Source organism: Amia ocellicauda, chromosome 23 (genome assembly GCF_036373705.1).
Source record: "Amia ocellicauda isolate fAmiCal2 chromosome 23, fAmiCal2.hap1, whole genome shotgun sequence".
NCBI classification, from domain to species: Eukaryota; Metazoa; Chordata; class Actinopteri; order Amiiformes; family Amiidae; genus Amia; species Amia ocellicauda.
In genome coordinates this window covers 741,245-764,063 of record NC_089872.1, presented here as the reverse complement: position 1 = coordinate 764,063, position 22,819 = coordinate 741,245, and the positions used below count along the sequence as shown (strand labels likewise).

The following is a 22,819-nucleotide window of genomic DNA, read 5'->3' as shown; positions in this document are numbered from 1 at the left end:
AAACATTAATAGTTTGAAGTGGACCACCAGATTAACAAAGCATGGCTCAGAACAGCATTCTATTAAAATATGGTCAGGAGAGGAAAGTGACCAGACAATGACTTCTGATTTCATCATTTCAAATGCCCAGAGCACCTTCATTTATGAATGGCTCATCTTCCTACAGAATAATTGTAGTGCCTACCTTAATTCCAGAGGTGTTCCAGTAATCAATCTTTCCTTTGAGGCAGACTGAGAGATTATCCTGGGCAGCTAGATCAATGTGGAAATTTACTTTGAGGTGGCTATCAGGCTGATGTCAGCAAGGCTATAGTTAAACAACGACAAGGGGTCGAACCTTGAGAATGCAGCTGTCAAGATAATTTAATTGATTGCTGTTGACAAACCATTTACAAGCAGTTTCAGGTGGCTTAGTTGATGTAGTGAGCAGAGCAGAACAAGGCAGATGGTGTTGATGGTGTAGAACCATTACTGTAAGCTGTTGATATATTGTCTGTGTTTCTTGGCCGTAACCAGTGGAAAAGGCTACTCCATAAAGTTTTAATAGCCCATACCACCTCTTTCTATAGCTGAGTTTACATGCTCTTCATTTATGTTGTGTTAACAGAATGAATGGTTCTATTGGGTTTGTCTTTTTTTAGTGGTTCTGTAATGATACATGTCATGTTTATTTGTTGCAAGGTTTGGTCCTGCTTTGATATCTCAGTAGGAGAGTTTAACAGCATTTTGAAATTCATTCCTCCCTCCCCTCTTCTTGTGTGTTTTTATGGACTGCTTTTTACTGACTTGTTCTGCTTCTGTTTTACATCTGATTTGATTGACCCCGCTGATTTCCTTCTGAGAATTGTATTCCATTTAAGCAGTTTTAAGAACAAAGGTGGGCAACCTACACTCAAAAATCTAGATATGAAATGCTTTCTGGAATCAATCAATTGTGATGGATAAATGATCTGTATTACAATTCATGCATACCTGGCTAATGAAGTATGACGTGCATTAGATATAATGTAAAATATGACATAGGTCAGCTATATTTAATGTATATCTTGGCAGAGCAGTAGGAAGTAGATTTACCTCCTACATTTACAAAACAATGGAACTTGAGGTTTGTGTGAGCTGAATGCGCAGTACACACAAAGACGCGGTTTTCCTGTAGCTCTGGAACACATTTGATGAGGAATTGGGGAATGTAATATTGTATTAAAAAAAGTTGCCTGCACAATCTCCCTCCCATCCTTTTCTCTTGCTGTTTGTATCTTGTTGACATTGTTTAACCTGTGTTGAAGTTAACGACGCGTGGCGAAAGAGCTTCAGGGATATGCACAAGCCGTTTAATGGCTAGGTTAACAGCCTCTTTTAAAATGGCAGTAACTACTGGGGTTTAACTGTGTGGCATAGAGCAGGAAAAGCAATTGCTAAATATATATATTTAGACATACAACCACTTATAGTATAAAATCCTGAAAACATCTTGTTGAATGGAGCTCAATGTAGAAAGAGAATGTGGAATGTCAGTCTAACCAGGCTGGAGTACAAATGAAGACATTCTTTAGTCCGTCTTGCTCAGCTGGCTCTTTTTGTTTTTGTAGTAATTATACTCATTAGCGAAGAGAAGGATTGCTGATTGACCTTAATTTAGTTTCTGAAATTCGAATAGTGTTCATTTCCTGTTTGGTTTGTTTGTTGTTTTTTAATAACAAATATGCTAAAAAAATCTTGCCAGAGGGGAAGCACAGCCCTCCTTTTTATTGAATTTATGCAGATTAGCCTAATTTGCATTTGTTGTTGTTTTGGGTTATTTCACATTGAACTCTGCATTCTCTAGAACTTTTATTTAGGGAAAACATCAAAACAGCGATCCAGTGGAATAGTTGCAAATTCTTTGAAGTGAGTTTCACCCTTTTATATTTGTTTGACACTCATTAATTAATTAATTTCTTGGGATTGCTTAACTGCTGTACTGTGGGCTCTGTGCTTCTCTCCCTTTATTCTAATTTTAAGCACACCAACTGTAAATCTGATTAATCTACCTTTTATATATAGTGTAGTATTTTTAACTACAATTGAACGATCCCTAGAGCATGGACACTGTGAAATCAGGTATTTACAATACTTTCACATTACTTTGCGGAAACACATGGTGTTTTGTCAAGGTACCGCCAGTGAAACCACAATAAGTGTACCTTGTATTAAATTGACTTTTCAGAATGTGGTAATGATTCAGTCAAAAATGGTAAATTCATTTGTATCTTTTTGTTTTAAAAATGCTTGGATGCAGATGCTTAGTTTCATATCTCAGATTGTGATTAGTTTTTCATCATGTGGGGTTACTTTGCATGCACACGATGTATAACGTTTCTCATATTTGCTGGGGACTGTGGCTGAACCAGATGTTGATATTTCACAGAGGTATGGAATGACTAACAGCTTGACAATCGGCTTATGCTCCAGAGACTCCTACATTTCCAAGTTTAAAGGTGTAAATCTTGTCAAGAGACAAACTGAGGTTTGGAGAAGAAAATTAAGAGCAAGATTTTGTGAGCTAGATTTTGTTTGGAGATCAAATGAAACCTGAGCATGTTTTGCAAGAAAACAACCAAAAGAAAAACACATTTTGGAAAGTGGTTTGGTAAGTTGGAAAAATTAACCGATAATTGTAGGATGAGGGCCTTGCAGTAAGAACACGCTGCAAATAAATACTTTCAAATCAGAGTATATTTTAAGATCATTTGCCAGACCCCTTGCAGAAGATGAAAGCCCTTGAGTCTCAGTGCACCAATCAGCAACATCACTTTCAATCGAGTCTGCCTGTATACACTGTGTACACAAAGCGGTATGCTGCAGTGGTCTTGTGGAATATGGAAGAATAAAGACCAGCAACTGTTTAGATTATGTTCACCCAGTTTTAAGAGGGAGATTGTCTTGCAAGTTAAGTGGCAGCAGAACACCCAGAAGAACATCCCCTTTGATCAATGTAGCGTGGAAGACATCTGTCCCTGTCTCTCGGACACTTTCACAGTTGATGGTTTAAAGATCTCTTTTGATTGTAGGTGGCACTTCCTATGAAAGTATTTGTAGCCTAAAGGAAAGTATTAATTTCATCCAGCTAATCAGCTAGCCAGACCAATTATTTCAGTAGCTGGGACCTTGGAACAAAATCCAGAAAGCATTGCAGTTCTAAAGTTCTATAAGTAATAGATGTATATTATTATTTTCCTCTTTAATCTGATTGAAGACTGCTTAAGTGGTCATTTAAGTCTGACTGTTTCCGATCTCTATATTGCCATCAGAACTTTTTATACATACTTTTTCTACTTGTTTGCCTTTTAAAGGCTATTAAGGTTTTTTTTGGCTATAAAATAGAATATATTCAGGGAATGTTCACTCTTTTTTTTTTTTCACCCATCCTTCTGCTATTCTGTCTCTATGAGCACTGCCAGGTCAGCAATAACCAAAGGGCAAGAAAAGGGAGGTGTGTGTATAGGGGTGGGAGGCTGATGCATGCAATGTTTTTGTAGAACACACATCTGCTGATAGATAGAAAGATTACCGTCTCAAATAATAATGGTATTTTTATGTACATCTGAGTGCCCTTTGGCTTTTTAATGCTGATTTGCCACACTGACTTAATTGTAAATGAAGCACTCTGTCTCACACACGCATACAAACTAAGATCCACAGCACTATGTTGTCACTACTCACTTTTTTCCTTGTTTGTGTTTGGTTTTTGGCAGAGGCTGCTCTGAGCTCTATCGGATCCCAATGGTCGAGTACAAGCTAGACAGCGAGGGCACTCCTTGTGAGTACAAAACCCCTTTCAGAAGGAACACGACCTGGCATCGTGTGCCTACGCCGGCTGGGCAGCCCCTGTCGCGTGCCTCCCCCACTCAGTGCCCGTCGGACAGGCTGCCCTGCCAGGCTCTCCTCCAGCAGGCCCAGGCTGCCATTCCTCGCAGCACCTCCTTCGACAGGAAGCTGCCCGATGGTTCCAGGTACTAATCTCCTCCTCTTTGCGATTTAGCTCATAAAAATGTCCCCTCCCAGCCAGTGTTTTTGGTAGTGTATGTTAATGTTCAATTGCTTTGAGAACATTGAAAACCTTGTTGTTTTGTTCCATGGTTTACAAACTAACACAGGTGGTATAGATCATTAACACAAATCTTTTTATTCCCCCTTGTCACAGATTGTGTTTAGGACTGCAGGAAATTCATGATTGGATAAATAAACAGTAAGAGACAACGATATTTGATTTGCCAAATGCTTGCAACATAAAGATCAGTTCATCAGCTTTATTTATTTATTATTTCATGGATTTCCATAAAGTATCTTTTTGCCTTTTATATATATACATGTGTGTGTGCATGTTTGTGTGTACATATGTGGGTCTATTTACAGCTGTAGTTGAAAGTATTCACACCGTTGAGTAAATATTCTTCATTAAACTGTACAAGAGTGCATACAAAATAAGGTTTGCTCTTAGTGCCTTGACTCAATTAACAAGAATCCATAGTTTTCTCTTACGTAAATACTTATGAAATAAACTCTAAAAATATATTACTGATAAATATAGAGTAATGAACAATAATTACTCACCTACATCAATAACTGAATAACATTTTTAAATGAAGGATGTGAATACTTTAATCTATAACTATATATATGAATATATATGTATGTATAAATATTACATTTTTTAATATAAAAACTGCCCAAAATAAATACATATATATATATATATATATATATATATATATATGTGAATAAAGGTAGTGCTTCCATGCAATGCCTTTCTCCACTAAAGAAGATAAATTATTTAACTTTTCAGTGTCAGTTTGTTCAATAAATCCCTGCAGTGTCTCGCCGTGCTGTATCCATTGTGAAGTCTCCAAAAACAAGCAGTGTTGAAGTATGTGTCACTTTTCTGTGAAAAACGATGGTACAGAGAGTGAAAGTGACCTTTCTGTAGCTTGAGCCAGCAACATGATGTATTTCAACTTGTCAGATTTCACATTTGTAGGTGGTGGAGATGGCATTTATATTTATACATGTAGTTATTTGGTTTAGCTGTGCTTTTTTAGCAGTGATTTTAAGACTGATATATTTAAAATAAGCCCATTTGTATGTAGAATAATAATATAATTTAGAAGAGTACATTGCAGATCGTCAACAGTTTGTCCTCTCCTTGTTTTTTTATAATTTTTTAATTGAAATATATATTTTTTATAGAATCTGCATGAATTCCCCCCAACACTTGTTCATCCTAATTTGAAATTGCCAGTTACTGAATCCATCCCTATGATGTGCACAATGCTTCAGGAGGCGTACCAGGCACGTGTTTTTTTAAACGTGCATGGTGCCACTGGTTTGCTATGTAAGCCCAGATTGTCTCAGCAGTCACATCAGTTGGAGGATTTGATGCCAATTTGAACAGCTATCACCCTGACCGTGCTGAACGTGCGGGTGTCTGAGTAGTGACAGTAGTCACATGTACACGACCAACCCAATTCTCCCCCGTCATCTACCCATCAACACCCCCCCCCAAGTGGTCTATTGTCTGTTGCCCATCCAATTTGATGTTACCCATCAAAGAGCAGCATGATCCAGAGAGATGGCATAGGAGCGTGTGAGACGAGCCTGAACTCGTCTATGTTCAGATAATGTAAATTATTTGGGGGGTTGATGCCAACAGTATATAAATTGTTTGATTGATTAATTAGTTAATTAGATTGTTTTGTGTCATTGTGGTTGTTGAAAATGTCTTAACTGGAATGGCCTGACCAAAATTATTTTATAATTGTTGCATTACAACTGCGCTTTGTATTGCGCATGTGTGGTACAGCGAGTGCCGTATCCTGGGCTGTGATCCACAACAAATAAATAGGGTCACTATCGTTCGCACTCTAAATTAATTATAAACCATATGGCAGCTGCCTGCTTCCCTGATTGTGTTTGTGTTATGAGTTGACAATTAGTATGGAAAACATAACCATAAAGGCTGGTGGTGAAGATAAATAAGTAAATACAACTGCTTGGTGGGTTTTCCTTGGAGCCCAGCCTGGAGCACAAGCATACAATTCTGCACTTCAGAATGTAACACCAGACTTGTTTCAGCTAAACACCCTTTTCTTTTGCCAGGGTGTCTGAATGTAGGTTATTGCATTGCAGCCAAATTTTCATAAACGCTCAAAATCTAAGGCCTCATTTATGCTACATTATATGTTTCAATGAGGTGTGAAAATAACTGCTTTCCCATTAAATGTACAAAAATAAAATAATAATACAGAAGGATATTAATAAGTAGAAGGGGATATTCAAAACAAATTGAAACAAAAAAGAAGAAAAACTCCAGTTTGAAGGAACTATTAGTACTGACCCAGTTAAGAAACATACTCCTGCTGCTGCAGTATTAGTTAAGGAAACCTCTGTGTGTGTTTAAGCTAGGGTTAAAGCATTTCGTTGAGAAAAGAAAAGCGAGGGAGAATATTATCTCTTCACTGGGGCCAAGTTGTTTTGATTTTTCTTCAAAGGGTTAATTCAAATCCAATGTTTATATAGTGATCCTAATATGTAATCATGGACAACTTTTCTGCTTTTGACACCCAGTCTCTGTGCCGGGAGTGTTGGCAGCATGTATTTGTAGGTGTGTTGCCCTCCTAAAAACATCTTGTCATTCTGCCCTTCTGTTCCCAGTCGATGACCTTGAAGGCTGTCTATATATTTTAGACCACATCAGTGCTTTTAAAAGTCTCGACGTTCCCAAATCGAGAGCCTGCAGTGCTGAGTGTCACGTTTCGCACTGGGACTTGGAACGTCTCTGTTCGGTGATACTGGGAGATGCAGTTGGACTCCTTACTATACATAGGATTTGGCCATCTGCTTAGAGAAAAGGGGAAAAGAAAAGGGGGTGATTTTTTGTCTTCTAAAGCAAATGCCATATTTCTGTATTGCAATCATCCACTCTAAAATGTCTACCTTCCTCTGCTAAAATTCTGCAAAGGTCAACAGTGGGGTCGTCATCCATTAAGATTGAGCGGAAATGACAATTTTAAAATGCAGATTAAGAGTGACAGTCTAAGACCTTCAGTCCACTCTATTTATTTATTTCTGTTGCAGTGACATGATGAGATCTGATGATTAGAAGTCAGTTTGCTAGTGCAGAATGCCCCCATAAATGAAATCTTTTATATCAGAGGAACTGATTGTGTGTGTGTGTGTGTATGTATAATACATATTAGTAAATATCATTGAGGTTTTGATTTATTATATATATATATATATACTTTTCTTTGTTTGAATGTTCTCACCTTAATTCTCTCTTTTTTCTTTAATTTATATATTTAGTTTTTCCAGGAAATGGTTTCTTTTATGAAGAACATTTTTGTCTCATTAACAAAGTTGCACAGCTGTCTTTGCCCTGACTGGGGGAGTGTGCACCTTACTCTTACTCTTTCAATCATATCTAGTTTGATGTGGGACAAAAATAACCGCTGAGTGTTCAGGCTATTCAAACAAAACAAAAAAAAGACACTGGAGCTTTCACTGTATTCTAAAACGAAGTTGTGGTTTCACTCAATAATGGATTGTGTCTCTTGGTTACAGGCCAGCGCAAGATGTTGAAAACCCACAGTTACCTCAGTGCAATAAAAGCGATGCCAGCCAGCACTACAGAAGTTCTCCAAGCAACCAATCATCATCCAGTGACCCTGGGCCTTGTGGGAGTAGCAACTGGACACAGCAGGCAGGATATGAGGGGTAGGCTGTGACTATATATTTTAATCCTTCCCCCCCAAGTCTGAGCTTGTTATTTTCTGCCCTCTGTGAAGAGTGACCAACTAGTTATACGATAGCCCCATCAGCATCTTGCCCATGAGATGCATTATAATATCCCTGGCAGGTCTCAAACTTCACGCTGTAGTCATGGTAGACATTGAGAACAGACTTGGCCTGAAAACAACTCTTTCTCCGTCCATGGCACTTGGTACAATTGCACCTGGGTCTTGGCTTTGCAGGAGTCCTGGCATTGGTACATTTCTCATTTTGGTTCTCTAGTGAAATTGTACAGTTGCATCACTGTTTTTTATTAATTTTTCAAGCTAAACTTTTTTTTCTTTTTTGATGGTGGTGGGGGGTGTTTATGAAAATTACCAAGGCCAGCAAATATTTTTATCATGAGGTAAATTTAGGTCATCCCCCCACTTGGCTACAATACCAGGTACTGAAGTACACTGCAGCAGGTTGCTTGTCTCTGTTCTGTACTCTACAGATAAGGATAGCAGTGTCTGGGCGAGTTATCTTTAAGTGGATTAGGCTGGAGGCTTAAACTGCCAGCATACTGGAGTATCATGCAACTGCTGGGCATGTGATTCCATTTATCTCTCAAGACAGGGTTATGGGGTTTGCTTATAGCTCTGTTTTCCTCTTTGGGATGTGGTATCTATATTTCATTATCTCTCAAAAGCAAAAGTTTTCTGTGGTAAAATATTTCCCAGACAAATCTATCACTCAGGGTATTTTCATGTAAGTCAGTCAGTGTGTCTGGAGCTGGTCATTCATCACAGCTTCATGTGGCAAAGATTGTTGGTGAAATCATACAAGCATTTCTATTCTGGAATAAAAATGAAACATCTTAATTCAACCACATGAATAGCACACTTTAAGCTATTCAGGATAGTTAACATCATGATAAGACTACATTAGTCCTAACCCACAGAAAAGCTGAATCCTAATAGTTCACATTGAACTACATTACATTAAATCATACACTTTAAAGAGATCCTTAGTTTCAGAAATGATCAAGATCCATTATCTCTTGTCTGTTGTAAATGGACAAGATAAGCTTCAACGAAATTAGATGCTGCAGTAATATTACATGAATGAAGTAATTTACACAACCGAGAAGCTCTAGTTGCTGATATTCAAGATTAAAACATCTTTTTTTTTTATATATATATATAAGATTTAGTAGTATAAAATCTATTGGAACACACGATAGTGAGATGTATGCTGTGGTATTCAATCATTGGTGCCATTAATAAAATCTATTTCCCCATTTTGTGCTGCTTTGCATGCATACTGTGCTGAATGACTTGAAGGTACTCATGGTCAACCGAGGGGACTTCTTCAAGCTCAACAATGACACGTGGTCAAATGTTATGAGCAGTTGCGGTTCAAAAGATCAAGATAACCTGAGTTTCATGTCTTCAAAACCTTTCTTAAGTCTATAGTATGAGTGATAACTATTCCACTTTGTCAACCTCAAGAACTATATTTTGAGTCACACTCTAATAAGAGACTCACTGTCTGAGTGGAAGTTACAGAGTATAGGAGAAGCTTGGAGGCCAGAGAGCAGCCAGTTCTGACCTTGTGTTATTGGTGCACTTAGCTGCCAGTCGCCTGTCCTTCACGAGAGGTCTTCAGATGCTTCTGGTGGCCTCGCAGAAGGCAATGGGCTGAGAGAGCGGGAGCCCACTCTAGAGAGGACCAGGTCTGCAGGTAAGCCTGCCCATCACTGCAATACACTCGAATACCCTGCGGGCAGGTGTTAAATTCAGGCATTTGTTTGAAATCTGAGGGTTTGGGGCTTTACATAAGCGTCAGTCAGTTAACTTGTTTATCAAACACAGATGCATTTTCCCTTACCTTGGGAATGAGATATAGACCATCATTTGTTTTGAGCAACACCCTTCAACTTAATGAACATGTAAGAGGAAGATTAAGGCAAAATGTAACTTAGAGAATTACAAAAATCAATCTAAAAACTGCAGTATCTCACAAATGATTCAGCAAAGCTAGAAAATAAGAAAATCAAACATTCCAAGTTTGTTTTCCTGATGAAGGAGAGGTTAGAGCTTTATCACAGCATGCTTTCTCTGATTTCCTTCATCTGAAGCAAATTTATTCTGTGATTGTTTTAAGTGGGATAGACATCAATTCAGTGGCATGCCTCCATCCTAACTCTGTTAAATCAGTAGGAGTCCTTAAATATTTGTACCCTGAGAAAGCACTGTTGAGAAATAAGTATAATTGACTGAACAATATTTATTAAATTAAGAGAATCCCCACATATGCATGTGTTTAAATTAAAGGGTGTGAAAAGTTCTGACTACCTCTGTCTAATTTAAAGACCTACTCTTCCCACACACAGACCAGCAAAGCTTATAAGGATCGACAGTTTATCAAAACCTTTGTCTGTGCTGGATCTGTTTTATTGACAGAAGCCAAGTGGCACATCCCATCCACCAAGATCCTAAACTCCCTGAAAGATAGAGGCCTTCAGAAAGAGAACAGCGGAAAGGATTCTCCCAACAAACTGTCCCGGGTGAGTGTTCATTTCCCTGCTGCTGATAACAACGCCAGGACTCAGTGTCAGACCAGGGGCCAGGCGTGTTTATTTTCAGGTCTCAAGTGTGTCGGAGGAAGTGTTTCTCTAGCTCAGACAGCCCCAAAAGATTGTGAATTCACTTGTCAGGTTGTGCTATCATTTGCTCTGATGTATTGGTTGAGAAAAGGTCATCGCGTCCTTGTTGGTGGTGCTTTTTACCACGAGCAGTGAGCTAACTTGCAAGATGTAATTTGTATATCAGGAAGTAATATGTAGTTACTTGTATATGCAGGGTTTTTTTTTTCTCTTGTTTTTCTTATTTTTTGTTTCTTGTTTTATGTTTTTAAAAGTCTTAACAATTCTTGAGTCTTGGAGGAGTCTTTTACAGCAAAATAATAATAATAAAAAAAAGATATTGAAGGAGCATGTTATTGAATTTTGCTACACAGAGAAGTTCACCTTGAGGGAGTAATGATTATAATGGGATAATTTCTGCAATGGCACAGAGGTGCTTGAATTTGCTCTATCGTGCTTCCTACTTACATTATGTAACATATTCTTATTTATTTTAGCTCATATTTTATTTATGTCTTATGGATGGGTTTTAAGGAGGAATGTAAGGAGGGAGCTTTGGATTTGTTGTCAAAAAATGTTTAGCCAAATGTGTTTTACAAAGTTTTTTTTTCTCTCAAATACCAAATAAAAAGGACGTATTGATTGATTGATTGATTGATTGATTGACACTGAAGGCGTTCTAAGCAGCTGGCCCATTGACCTTTACTCCCCATTAGATTGGGGACAAAAACTGTTCCAGTCACTCCAGCAGCAACACCCTCTCCAGCAACGCTTCCAGCAACAGTGATGACAAGCACTTTGGCTCTGGAGACCTGATGGACCCCGAAATGTTGGGCCTGACGTACATCAAAGGGGCGTCCACGGACAGCGGCATCGACACCGCCCCCTGCATGCCCCCTCCTAGCCTGGCCGCCATGCAGCTGGCAGGGAGCCGGGGGGCTCTGCATGGCCGGGGGGAGCCGGTGATGCAGTGGGCAGAACACCCAGAGGATGGGGGGCACGAGAATGAGCAACCCAAGCTCTACCCCCCCCAGGGCTTTGCCTCAGCCATAGCAGCCTGTCACATCACAGATGGGAGCACTGGAGACCTCAGTGAAATCTCCTCCCACTCCAGGTATGGGGGTCATTGTGTGCATATCGGTTTATATTTGTTGTATATGTGTTCAGGATAGTATGGTTGATCATCGTTTTCAATGTGTCATTTTTGGTAAATCATGTAGGTTAAGGGGGTACATCATTTCTTGGTCTTTCTTAATTATCAGCACCTAAACTCAACTGGAAAATGTTAAACTGGTCCAGTTAAGCCTAATAATGGGTTGAATTAGGCAGCTAGGAGTTCAGAATGAAAAATCTGAAGACCCGCATTGGCCCATCACAGCCAGACTCAAAATAAAACAAAATAATCCCCTTTCCAAAGTTACTGTCTCTGCCTGTACTATTGATTTGGACTGTCAGAGTTGCGATCTATACTCGCATTTCACCCTGACAGCGCTGCTGATAAACAGTCCTCTCCAGGTTCTCTTATGGAGCTTTCTGCATCCCTGCTGCTCTCTATTACTGTGGCTTTAACCGTCTCATCTCTCTTCCAGACAGTTGCTTACTGCTCTCCTCCTAACCTTTTGCTTTGAAACTTCTGATTTCAAACTTAATACACCTTAACTCCATTCAGGCGTATTAGCCTGACGGATGAAAAATATACTCATGTTAAACTGTAATGGTTCTTGAGGAGTTTAAAGCAATTAATTGTTGGACTAAAAGGTGTGTCTATGGTTCCACAGTAATTATTTCCGAATGCCGGTTGAGCTAACTTAGACCTCTCTCTGTGCCCTGCAAGAATAAAAAGATCAAAGTGCGTTACCTAATGTGGAGATCATCTTCCCTGGCCCAGGTGAGGGTGATAATATCAGACTGGTATTGATTTTATCTTTGGCCCTCCATGCTCTTTCATAATGCACGTCCATATCCTTGACAAATTGAAAATGACATGTGTGCCCTTAAAAACAGCTGCCTTTAGCTTTAAGACACATACTCACGATTGTCTTGGAAATGCACCTTGCTCTTCTTTATCATCCACATAGACATGGCTCATCTAAAATGTGGAATTAAAATGTAACTACAGGTAGTGGAGAAAAAAAAAAGAATCATCTGGGTAAATGAGGGATGCCAAGTATATTGAAATTAAGGGCTTCAACACAGGTGAAGCTCATGTGTTAATTAAGCAAATAACATCCCAGCTTGCTTAGTGTCATGTATAAGAATGCTGAACAGGTCTGGATTCCTATAAGTTTGGCTAGCATAGCTGCAAGAGGAGACCTCAGTGACTTTAAAAGAGGTTGTGGCTGTTGGAGCGTATTTGGCAGGAGCTTCAACTGCACGTGCAGTTAGGTGTCTAAGGTGATGTCGGCATGGAACTGACATGGAAGGGAAAGACATCACGTTGAAGGGTTCTGGTGGTTTCGTAATGTTGTGGGGTGCATTTGCCTGGCATGGTTTAAGTGCACTCATTCCCTCAGAAGGTAAAGTCAATGCTAATCATTACTTAATGGTACTGAGTGATCATCTTCACCCCATGTTACAGCATTTCTTTCCATCTGGAAGGGGTGTCTTCCAGAATGACAATGCCCACATCTACAGAGCATAGATGGGCTACCAGTGTTTTGATAAGCATATATCGCAGCCTTCTTTGTCACCAGATCTGAACCCAATCAAGTATTTATGGGATATTCTGAAATGAGGCCTGAGACACTGTTTTCCACCTCCTTCAACCAGGCATGAGTCGGTTTATTTTCTCGTGAAAGATTAGTGCTGCATCCCTCCTGCAGAATTCCACATACTGGCAGACTCTATGCCATGGCGCATACAGACCCTTTTAAGTGACTTTACATTGGTGTTTCCTGTAGTGGATCATTGGGTTTATGTGACAATGTGCTGGAGTGTTAGTAAATCTGTGTTTTCCTAATCTGGGTTAATAGTGTTAGCCAGTGTGTTTCTGGCAGTTATTCTTTCAGTAAAAGCATAATGGGGACATTTGTAAATGTGATTAGTAAATGAATGAAACATGAAATATACATGGCATTTCAGCAAGTTGTTCTGTAGAACTCTTTAATGAAATGTGTACTTAACGTGGTGAGATAACGCTTAACAAATTCAAACACTGCAAATCTTCCTGATTACATTATAAAATCTTTGGCAGTCTCATTTGTTGATATTGAATGTATTTAAAGTATTTAGCACAGGGATTCCCCAACCAGTCCAAGAGTACCCCCTGCCCTGCTGGTTTTCATTCCAGCTGAGCTCTTAATGACTTAATTGCATTGTCTATTAAGTATTCAATTGTGCAATTATGAGCTAAAAAAGAATTCCTTAAAAGTTCTAATTAAACAAGTTGATTTTGTAACATTAGTTTGTGGAACATTTGTTCCTCTCTAAAAGTGTGTTAAACTTTAACTGTGGTTCTGGTGGGTCACAATACACTAAATTGTATAGGTCTCTACTGTGTCATCAGCCCGTAAAGAACTGGAAAATGCGAATGACGAGTTGAATTAGGTGAGTGGAGACCTTTTGGCTCCCTTTGGCTCTCTGGGACTGGGTTAAGAAGTTACAACAGTAACCACCAACACATCTGGAAGAGGCTGTTGTCAACACCAGGCTACAAGGCAGTAATTCACTCTTCCATCTGTTCCTTTTCATCTTTCCTCTTGGCCCATCAGCGGCTCGCATCACTCAGGGAGCCCCTCGACTCGCAGTTCAAAAGTCAGTGCCTCCCTGGACACCTCCAAGGTCTTCATTGTCTCCCAGAACGCTGTCCCACCTGGGCTGGGACCAGACTCGAGGGCTTACATCCACCAAGGGGCCGTCAACAAGTATCTGATTGGCTGGAAGAAAGCTGAGGACAGCCCACCCCCTGAGGAGCCTGAGATGACGGAGTGTGAGAGGTAATAATTATAATAATAACAACAACAATAATAATAGTAATAATATAGCCTAAATGTCTGCAGGTAAAATGTATATAGATCTTGATATTTTGTATATAATATTTTAATTGTCCTCCATAATTTGTGCATATAGTAGTTGATTTCTTCAAAATTCCTGTTGAAATCTACTTCATTGCAATATCTTGATTGACTGCTCGAGGTTTCTGAATGGAAACCTGGTCGTTAGTTCTGTGGAATTTGCCTATAAATTTCACATGGCCTGAAAAAGATGAAACCTTAATGTGTGGCACTTTAATTAACGTTTAGTGTTTGTTGAATTTCCAAAAAGCATCTAAAGCATTAGGTCAAAAGGGAATAATGCTTGTCTGTGCAATTATTATTATTATTATTATTATTATTATTATTATTATTATTATTTATTTCTTTATTTCTTCTTTTTTTTTTTTTTTTTTAATGCTGCATTTCTACATGTAGTGGGTAGGTGCTTCTCTTGAAATCAAACACATTGACACAAGGCTGCTGGTTTGGAATAAACTGCTGGCCTTAAAGGACTAGGTTATGTCAACACCGTTAGCAGACCTGCGTGCTGTAAGACCGACGTGCACGGAGATCACATCCACCACAGAGACTGTTATGAACCTAGCGAACCACCACCTGTACGGCAGAAAATGTGTATTGTCTTAAACATTTTTTTCAGCCAATGGTATATTTCAGCTTACTTGATCATGCCTTCAACAGACAGTTACATTATAAATAAGCTCCATAAAAACCTTGACATAATACACTTGGCACATGTCAGTTTCCATTATCGATCTGACGTTGAAGCCGCATCCCAGTAGGCAGCAAGACTCAGACAGATCATGCAGTCTAAAATGGCCAGTAGGTTTATGTGCACAAAAGGTATATGCAAAAAAGCATACTTTAAAATGTACCATTTACCAGAAAGGAGACATATTATTTGCGGGAAAAAAAAGTACATTTAATCTTATGTTACATTGAATTAATGTTACACAATTCTAGTGTGAAAGTTTTTTTTTGTTTTCCTCAATATTGCTAGTATCTGTTTTAAAATGTATAGATATATACATTTGTTGATAGTGCTGTATATAATTTCAATTAGAAAAGCTGTGTATGTACTGTATATCATTTTATATTTAACATGTAAAGTCAACTGAACCACCACAAGTCATCACAGGAAGACAAAGGTAATCTAACTGAGAAACCAATAACTAGCTTTTACTGTTTGTGCTCTTATTTCAGTGGATCAGATCGGTTATTAGCTTTGCTCCTAAAGGCACTGTTGGATCATCCCAGGTACAAGGCTTTACCACTGATACTACACTCCCTCCCTTGAGTGTTAGTGCACACTGCATTGTACCTGCCCCTTCTTGGCGATAATAGCAATCTGGCGTGCATCACTGCCTCCACAGTTGTGACACTCCCAGATATCTCTTCAGCACCATATGTCATCCTGTCATCTTTCATACTCAATCATATCATCCCCCCAACAACACCCCAAATACATTTTTTCCAAGTGATTCTAGAATCAGAATTTGGCATTATGCAATAGCAGGCATCATTCTTTAAGCAAAGTAACAGAAATGAACAAGACCAGCCTTCCATTTTCAACTCCCCCCCACCCCCTCATTTACCCAACTTTCAACTTACCAATCTATAATGAAATACTAACATACGGTCTTTCATTTTTCCAGTTCATGTTTTGATAATGTATATCGAAAGTATTCACAGCCTTTATTACAAAAACAATATGTTTGGTGATTCATTTAATTGAAATCACCCTAGATAAAACTTTGAAGATTCCTATTGATTTGATCTGAGTTATGCAGGGTGTGCATAACATTAAAACTTAGAAATGTTATAGAGTAGAAGTCTAAAGTTTGCATACCCTCTGTCTGAACTAAACGAATCACCATTTCAAATGAGGCCTGTATATACAACTACAGTGAGGGTATTTTCATTTACGTTTTAGGTTTTTCATTCCAGGCATTGGCCTTTTTCTGGCTGTTAGTGAATAGTCTGAAATGTTTAACTATAGTGCGAGCATTTTAGTGTGGTGTACATTCAGTAGCTGCATGTAGCATCTCAGGTGAGACTTTTTTTTTTTATTCTGACCCAAATTGCAAGCAGAATATGCTTACTAGTCCCAGCTGAATTCCATTTGACAGGTTTGTTACAAATTTGTCAGCTTTTCTCAGTATCTCGGCAAACGGTTGGCTGGGAAAGGCTGATTTGGAACACAATAGCAGAGCGCAAAACGTTGCCTAGTTGCTTCCCAGGACCGCATTGAAACAAAACTTTAACCCACCCGCTAGCAACTGTGTACTTCATAGCTGTTATATGTAAGAGCTGAAGAAAGCAGCATCTACCAAAAGCCATCATTAATTACAGGTTTGCAGTTTTCTATTAGTAGGTGGGTCAAAGTTTCAATCTGGAACGACTGAGGGGGAGGTGGGGGGTTTGACTCTAGGCTATGGGTTATAAAAGTCACTTTATATATGACTTCTAAACAAGTGTATTAGCAGTGACTTATACATTTGAGTGCATGTGTGAATAATGTATAATTTCTACGATCTCAGTTAATGAGAACACATTAATAATAGATTATTATTCACAAGCTCCAAAGTATAACGCATTTGTACTTGCTATTTGCAGCCCCTGGTATAAGTTAACACCCCCCCATCCCCTCTGCATTAGCTGCCTGCCGTTCTTGCATCACCATGTTCCCAAAGAAACATCTGCCATAGGAACTCAGTGTACAGATCCACTGAAGACAATCAACCGGGTAGTTAAATGCTTTATCTTGGCCCGTCTTGGCTGTTAAAGGTCTACATATTTTTCCATCTATATTGACAGAGGTAGAACAGCTTTTAAGCTCATTGGGCAATCTTTTCCAGCTAGACGTGGATGGTAATGTTGGTGTCCTTGCAGTATCCCCACACAGGGAAGCTCAGAGTGAAATTGGATTTTTAAAATGTATTTTTTTTATTTTTAGAACTCCTCCATTTCCTTAAGGTGAACAGGATGCTAGGTTTCTCTCTTCTGTCTTGCTGGGCAATGGATTTCCACTCGCATTTGACCTAGTATGCACAGCATTGTTTAAAGGAGAGCATTTGCAGGGGGATGCCAAAAAACTGCAGCTGTCATCAATCAGGGGCTGCTTCTGGGGTCAAAGCCAGACTTCCTGCTAGTTACAGTTTGACCTTGTGATTAGTTTAAGGCATGTTCAGCAACTACCATTACATGCAGTTATGCAGGACCAGAAGGCATATGTAAGCATCCGTGTGCCTTTGAACACACGATACCTACTGACGTCTCTTGAGTAAATAGACATCCCATTTCCTAATGATCTCTGTTTTATTAATGCAGAGAAAATGAAGCAGGATTCTTTTCTTTCTTTTTTCTTTCTATCTGTCTCTCACTGTACGCATGGTCGCACTATGTGTACCCAGTAGCATGTGAATGACATCTACAGTTCTAGGGTTCAGTCCAACTCTGTGATATAGATATTTATGTATATGTGTGCATGTCTTTTATTTATTTATTTTTGCATGCCACTTCAGGAGAATAAACTGCACAGTCTGTGCACCTTATTGCTGAGGTTCCAATTTTGTACCTAAACCGCAGGCACAGAAACGAACAAAAAAGCACACTTTGATGCTCTTTGGTTGCATATAAGTGGTAAAGAGGGGGGAAGAAGAAAATCACCCTTTGTTTGGATTGTAGTGGAGACGGCTCTGAAAGTGTTTCTGAGCCCAAGTCTGCTTGCGCTGATTAACACGCTATCCTTCTCCTGTAGGCGGCTGTATGCGGATCCGTCGGATGCTTCTTGCCATCCCCACTCTGCCGAGAGAGACAGTAAGCATCAGCAAAGCTTTTCCAAGGAGGATTTTCTGAAGCTGATGCTCCCCGACAGCCCCCCTGTGGAAGTGAACAGGAGGAAGGTTAGCTATCCCTGTAGTCTGTGCACCTGTCACAGGCAATTTGCATACACAGCCTACTGGTATTTGAAAATGCGTAAGATAAGGGAAGAACCCAGTAGACCACAAAACTTTTCCATAATGGGCAATGTTATAGGAGTCGGGAGGGGGGAGGCAAGAAACGTATTTGCTTGTTTGTATGTATGTGTGTTTCTATGTTGTTCAGAGGAATTGTGATATGAAAAGGTAACAAAAGCCACAGAGTGTTTTAGACAAGTCGTTGTAGTTTCCGTATTTCGTGTTTTCAGTCAATTTTCGGTCAAAAGACTTTTCTGAATAATTGTCCCATTTTGACGTTCTCTAATTTCTCTTAATCATTCTTATTTAGAAAATGGTTTATCCTACCCTTGGATAAAGTCATCTTCCATACTATTTTATAATTATGATTCCTACCAAAACCTTGTATAGCTCGGTATATGAGTATATTTAAATATTCTAGCCATTGCCCTCACCGAAACCCCATATCTAACTATACATCAATATTTAATCCCAGGTAAACATTATTGGCTCCTGTGTTGATATCTGCATGAATCTGTTTTTGTTTTGTATAGTCACTACCCAGTTTAGAACCTGATCTGAAAAGCCTCCATACATCAGTGGGATAAAGTGTTGTCTGCCTTCACTGGATCATATGACAACAGAGTCTTGATTGCCTAGAGATCTGGTCCGAGCCAATCTGGGGGATACATAGATGGCCCCTTTGATTGCCCTGGCACTGCAGAAGGGAAAAGGCTCTAATTGGCCACATCTGTGCTGCATCAACCTTTGCAGTTTGTATTTCCATCCAGTTGGCTTGCCCTTATAAGTCTCTTCACATCTTGCAGGGCAAATTTCTGGCTAATCTAATTTATTCAGAGCTAAGTATACTCACATTGGAAGTCATGGATTAAAGTCAGGAAGTTAACAAAGCCACAAGGTTCAACGTGTTTCATGGTTCTTAAAGTGTAATTCCGTTAATTACAATTTCAAATTCCCCCTTTTTTTTGTAATTCATTATCAGTCAGGAAGGGGTGTAAGATGCACACAATGGAGCTATTTATAGGTCTTATGTAATGTTTGTCTTTTCAAGCAAAGCCAATTCTTACACCCTTTTGGTGCAGGTCCAGAGAGGAAGCCCTGACCTATTGTGAGTTGAGAATGAGACGACAAAGAGAGGCATGTTGCAGTGGAAAAATAATCAGTCGACGGATGCCTTTTGCCTGATATTACCTCAAATAAGAGTGGTTGTGGTTTGCTGACTGATACTGGCTTAGGGTACTCCTATGGCACAAGGCCACAGGACTGAATTCGCTCTTGGCCAAGTTTGTCAGAAAATATCAATTAAATGGTTATAAGAACAATGGTCGCCACATTCAGTTTAAAGCTTACAATGTTAATAGCACAGCACTATGTAGTATGTAGAACCTTCATATTGTAAACCTTTGTTGATAGAATCTTTATCTGAATATAAATATAGTCCAGTTATTAGTACCCCAAAGTGTTTGCATATAGTTGCAAATAGTAGTTTATTGCTTATAAAAATATATGGTTTGTTTAGGTTGGGAGTTAGGAGGTTTCTTAGTTATCAGTTTGAATTTTGTTGACATGCATAACACTTTTAGCCTCGTGCTTCATTTTTATGCATCCAGTGTATCTTTTAAAAAGGGACATAAATACTGATTTTACTTCTTTCAGAAAAGGCCGGTGACTCATGAATTTATTCTATTGTCATTCAAATGTATCCCAGTGGCTTAATCAATACAGAACGCTGTGATATTAGTCATTTGCAATTAAAATGAAGTGCAACAGTGCACTTTGATGGGAAATCAGCTTTGATGGCAGGCCGCCGCTGGTACGGTTGGCGCAGGAGCTGTCAAAAGGTTAGCAAGCTTTCATTTAGGGTTTCAAGCAGTGGAGACAAAGCAATAGCTTACTAATTAATGAAGATGTACTCTTTAATAGACAATTTAGAAGAAGTGAAAAGATCCGTCCTATTTGCCAGGAGTAAAACATCAGTCTGGGGAAACAAGGACGGAGACCCAGTGAAATACAATGTAAAATGATTTTTATTTTAAAGCTGACAGGTCATTATAGAAAGCTTCCTAAGATAAGAAGCCCTTGCGTCAGCCGCAAGAGGAAATTGCTGTCTTTAACAGATTTTCTTTCTTAACCCTCTACAGAAAAAGGAGAACCTTCACAATCCACTGGCTTATTGTATCATCTTAAGTTAAACCAACTATATGGGAGATAAAATGGCATTAAATCTTGATTTCTTGGTTTCTTCAATCTTGGCCAATATGAAATCTGGGTGCAATAAGATTTAAAAGTCTCGGTCACCCTTAAGTAAAATTAAAATCCTTTAGTATGAATACAATATATAATCCTTGTAGTGACAAAACATTACTTTGCTATTGTGTCTTATTGAAGGCAGTGATGCTTTATGGGGTCCAGCTTTCTTAGCTTTTTCTGTAAGAAGGATGCCATGTGGGTGGGTGGGTTAGTTTTTTCTACTTATCAAGAGTAAAAACAGTTTTGTTTTCTGTGTGATGATTTAAACATGTTTTATCGGAGTAAATAACTGTTGCTTTGAAGCTACTTCATAGTTATATGGCATATCAGTATGTAGGGTATATTGGAAAAGGCAAAATCAAATGTACCAAGCAGTATTTGTCTATTGTCATGCTTGTTATATATAGGGCATCCAACAGTCTTATTGTAGATTTTTGTGGAATATAGAGATTTGTCATTTTGCCATTGAGTAGAAATTACACTGTTTATGATGCAGCTGTGGCTCAGTCTTTGTTTACGACAGTGTCTACTAGTGTTTAATTTTACTTTGCTATACCTATTTTCAGTATGTATGTCCTGAGTACTGACCAAAATCTGTATTTAACAAAATTTAACATTTAGTATTTTTGGACTACTGTGCCTTACCATAGCTTTTTATCAAGAACTGTATATATATTTTTTTTAATTAGCCAAGCATATAGGGTTTTCTTTTCCTGGGACAATAACGCAACCATTTCAAAGGGAAACTATATTTGCCCACGGACAAAAAGGATTTTTTTTTTAATGGGCAGTGACAAAGTGTTACCTTTGGGATACAGGCTTTACCAAGAAAAGCATCAATTCCAATACCTTTGTAGGCTTCTTTGTCTGATCAACCTTTATAACATGGAACGAGAATACAATTCTACATGCATTTTTATTGTAATACCATAACTGGAATTTACTATTCAACAGTTTCACATACATCACATACATGTTTGTTTTCATGTGAAAGACACTATGTAAAGTTGTAAAGAAGGGAAGATTTATTTATCAGAGACTTTTACCACATCTGACACTGATTTGAATCTGTGTGTGTGTGTGTGTGCGTGTGTATATATATATCTATATATATATAGATATATATATATATATATCTATATATATCTATCTATATATATCTATATCTATATATATCTATCTATATCTATCTATATATATCTATATATATATATATATATATATATATATATATATATATCATATGCAGTCACCCCCCGAAGTTACGTCATAGATACGTCGTGTTGAAGCAGAAGTATCCATTTCAAAGTCATTGTGAATATTCAGGAGTAAACAGTTAAATTTACCGTAAAAAAAACTGTTATTAGAGAGCAGAGAGATGATTTTGATACAGAGTGAAGCTCTGGGGCCCCTCCAACGTGTCACTCAGTGCAATGTTGCTGATGTAAGACGAGACGAGATGTAAGTCGGAGTATGGCTCTATATCAGTATATAGCAGCATGAAGGCCTCCCCAAGATATTTACACTTGCACATCAACTTGACTCACCACTACCACCCTCGTACCAATGCAGGAGAGCTCTATACAGCATACATGCTTCTTTAGTAGTCTACAATGCAAGCTTCAGAGAGAACAAATACAGATCTTCTGGATAATTGCTTGTCCAGTTGTGCTGGCTATTTGAGGACTAAATGCAAGTGGCATTCAACAACACCTACATGATAGGGATGTCTGCACTATAGGGCCCAGTATGCACTCTGGCTGTTAATGAGCCACTCCAGGACATAGAAACAAATAACACACAAGCATAGACATCATGGCATGTAATATTAATTGTTACTGTAACAAATTTTAGTTTTTAATTGAACAGAACAAACATTTGTTAACACCATATACTAATAAAGTTATGGTTGTTCATTTAAACGTCCCACAGAGACCCCAATATCAACCATATGTATAATATCATTTAAAGTAACGTAATTAATTAATTTTTTTCTCTCCTGGTATTCCCAAATGATTTGATTCATAAATTCTCAAAACAGGATTACATTCATCACCTTGGCAGTTTAATAATGATTTTAGCATTTGTACCTTCTGATCTACTTCACATTTTCTCACACGGTATCAAAGTCCTTTGAAAAATTTGATTGAACTCTCCAGTCCAAAAGGTTAATGTAATAACTGGACCCAGATTAGCGTGTACAAGATTGAGTGCCTTTGTAA

The 22,819-nt window shown here is 38.5% G+C and overlaps 1 protein-coding gene across 5 annotated transcripts in view; it reads left to right on the top strand.

The window, feature by feature from the left end:
• LOC136719449 (signal-induced proliferation-associated 1-like protein 2) overlaps positions 1 to 22,819 on the top strand; it is a 135,106-nt gene that overhangs the window by 96,614 nt on the left and 15,673 nt on the right. For 2 of the 5 annotated variants that reach the window (XM_066697376.1, XM_066697375.1), the window contains exons 10-18: positions 3,735 to 3,992; positions 4,184 to 4,228; positions 7,600 to 7,752; positions 9,383 to 9,492; positions 10,215 to 10,318; positions 11,113 to 11,510; positions 14,107 to 14,331; positions 15,592 to 15,645; positions 18,149 to 18,293. In XM_066697376.1, coding sequence (XP_066553473.1) covers positions 3,735 to 3,992; positions 4,184 to 4,228; positions 7,600 to 7,752; positions 9,383 to 9,492; positions 10,215 to 10,318; positions 11,113 to 11,510; positions 14,107 to 14,331; positions 15,592 to 15,645; positions 18,149 to 18,293 — 1,492 coding nt within the window. The remainder of the gene's footprint in view (positions 1 to 3,734; positions 3,993 to 4,183; positions 4,229 to 7,599; positions 7,753 to 9,382; positions 9,493 to 10,214; positions 10,319 to 11,112; positions 11,511 to 14,106; positions 14,332 to 15,591; positions 15,646 to 18,148; positions 18,294 to 22,819) is intronic. The other 3 variants (XM_066697379.1, XM_066697377.1, XM_066697378.1) reach the window with 2 other exon arrangements.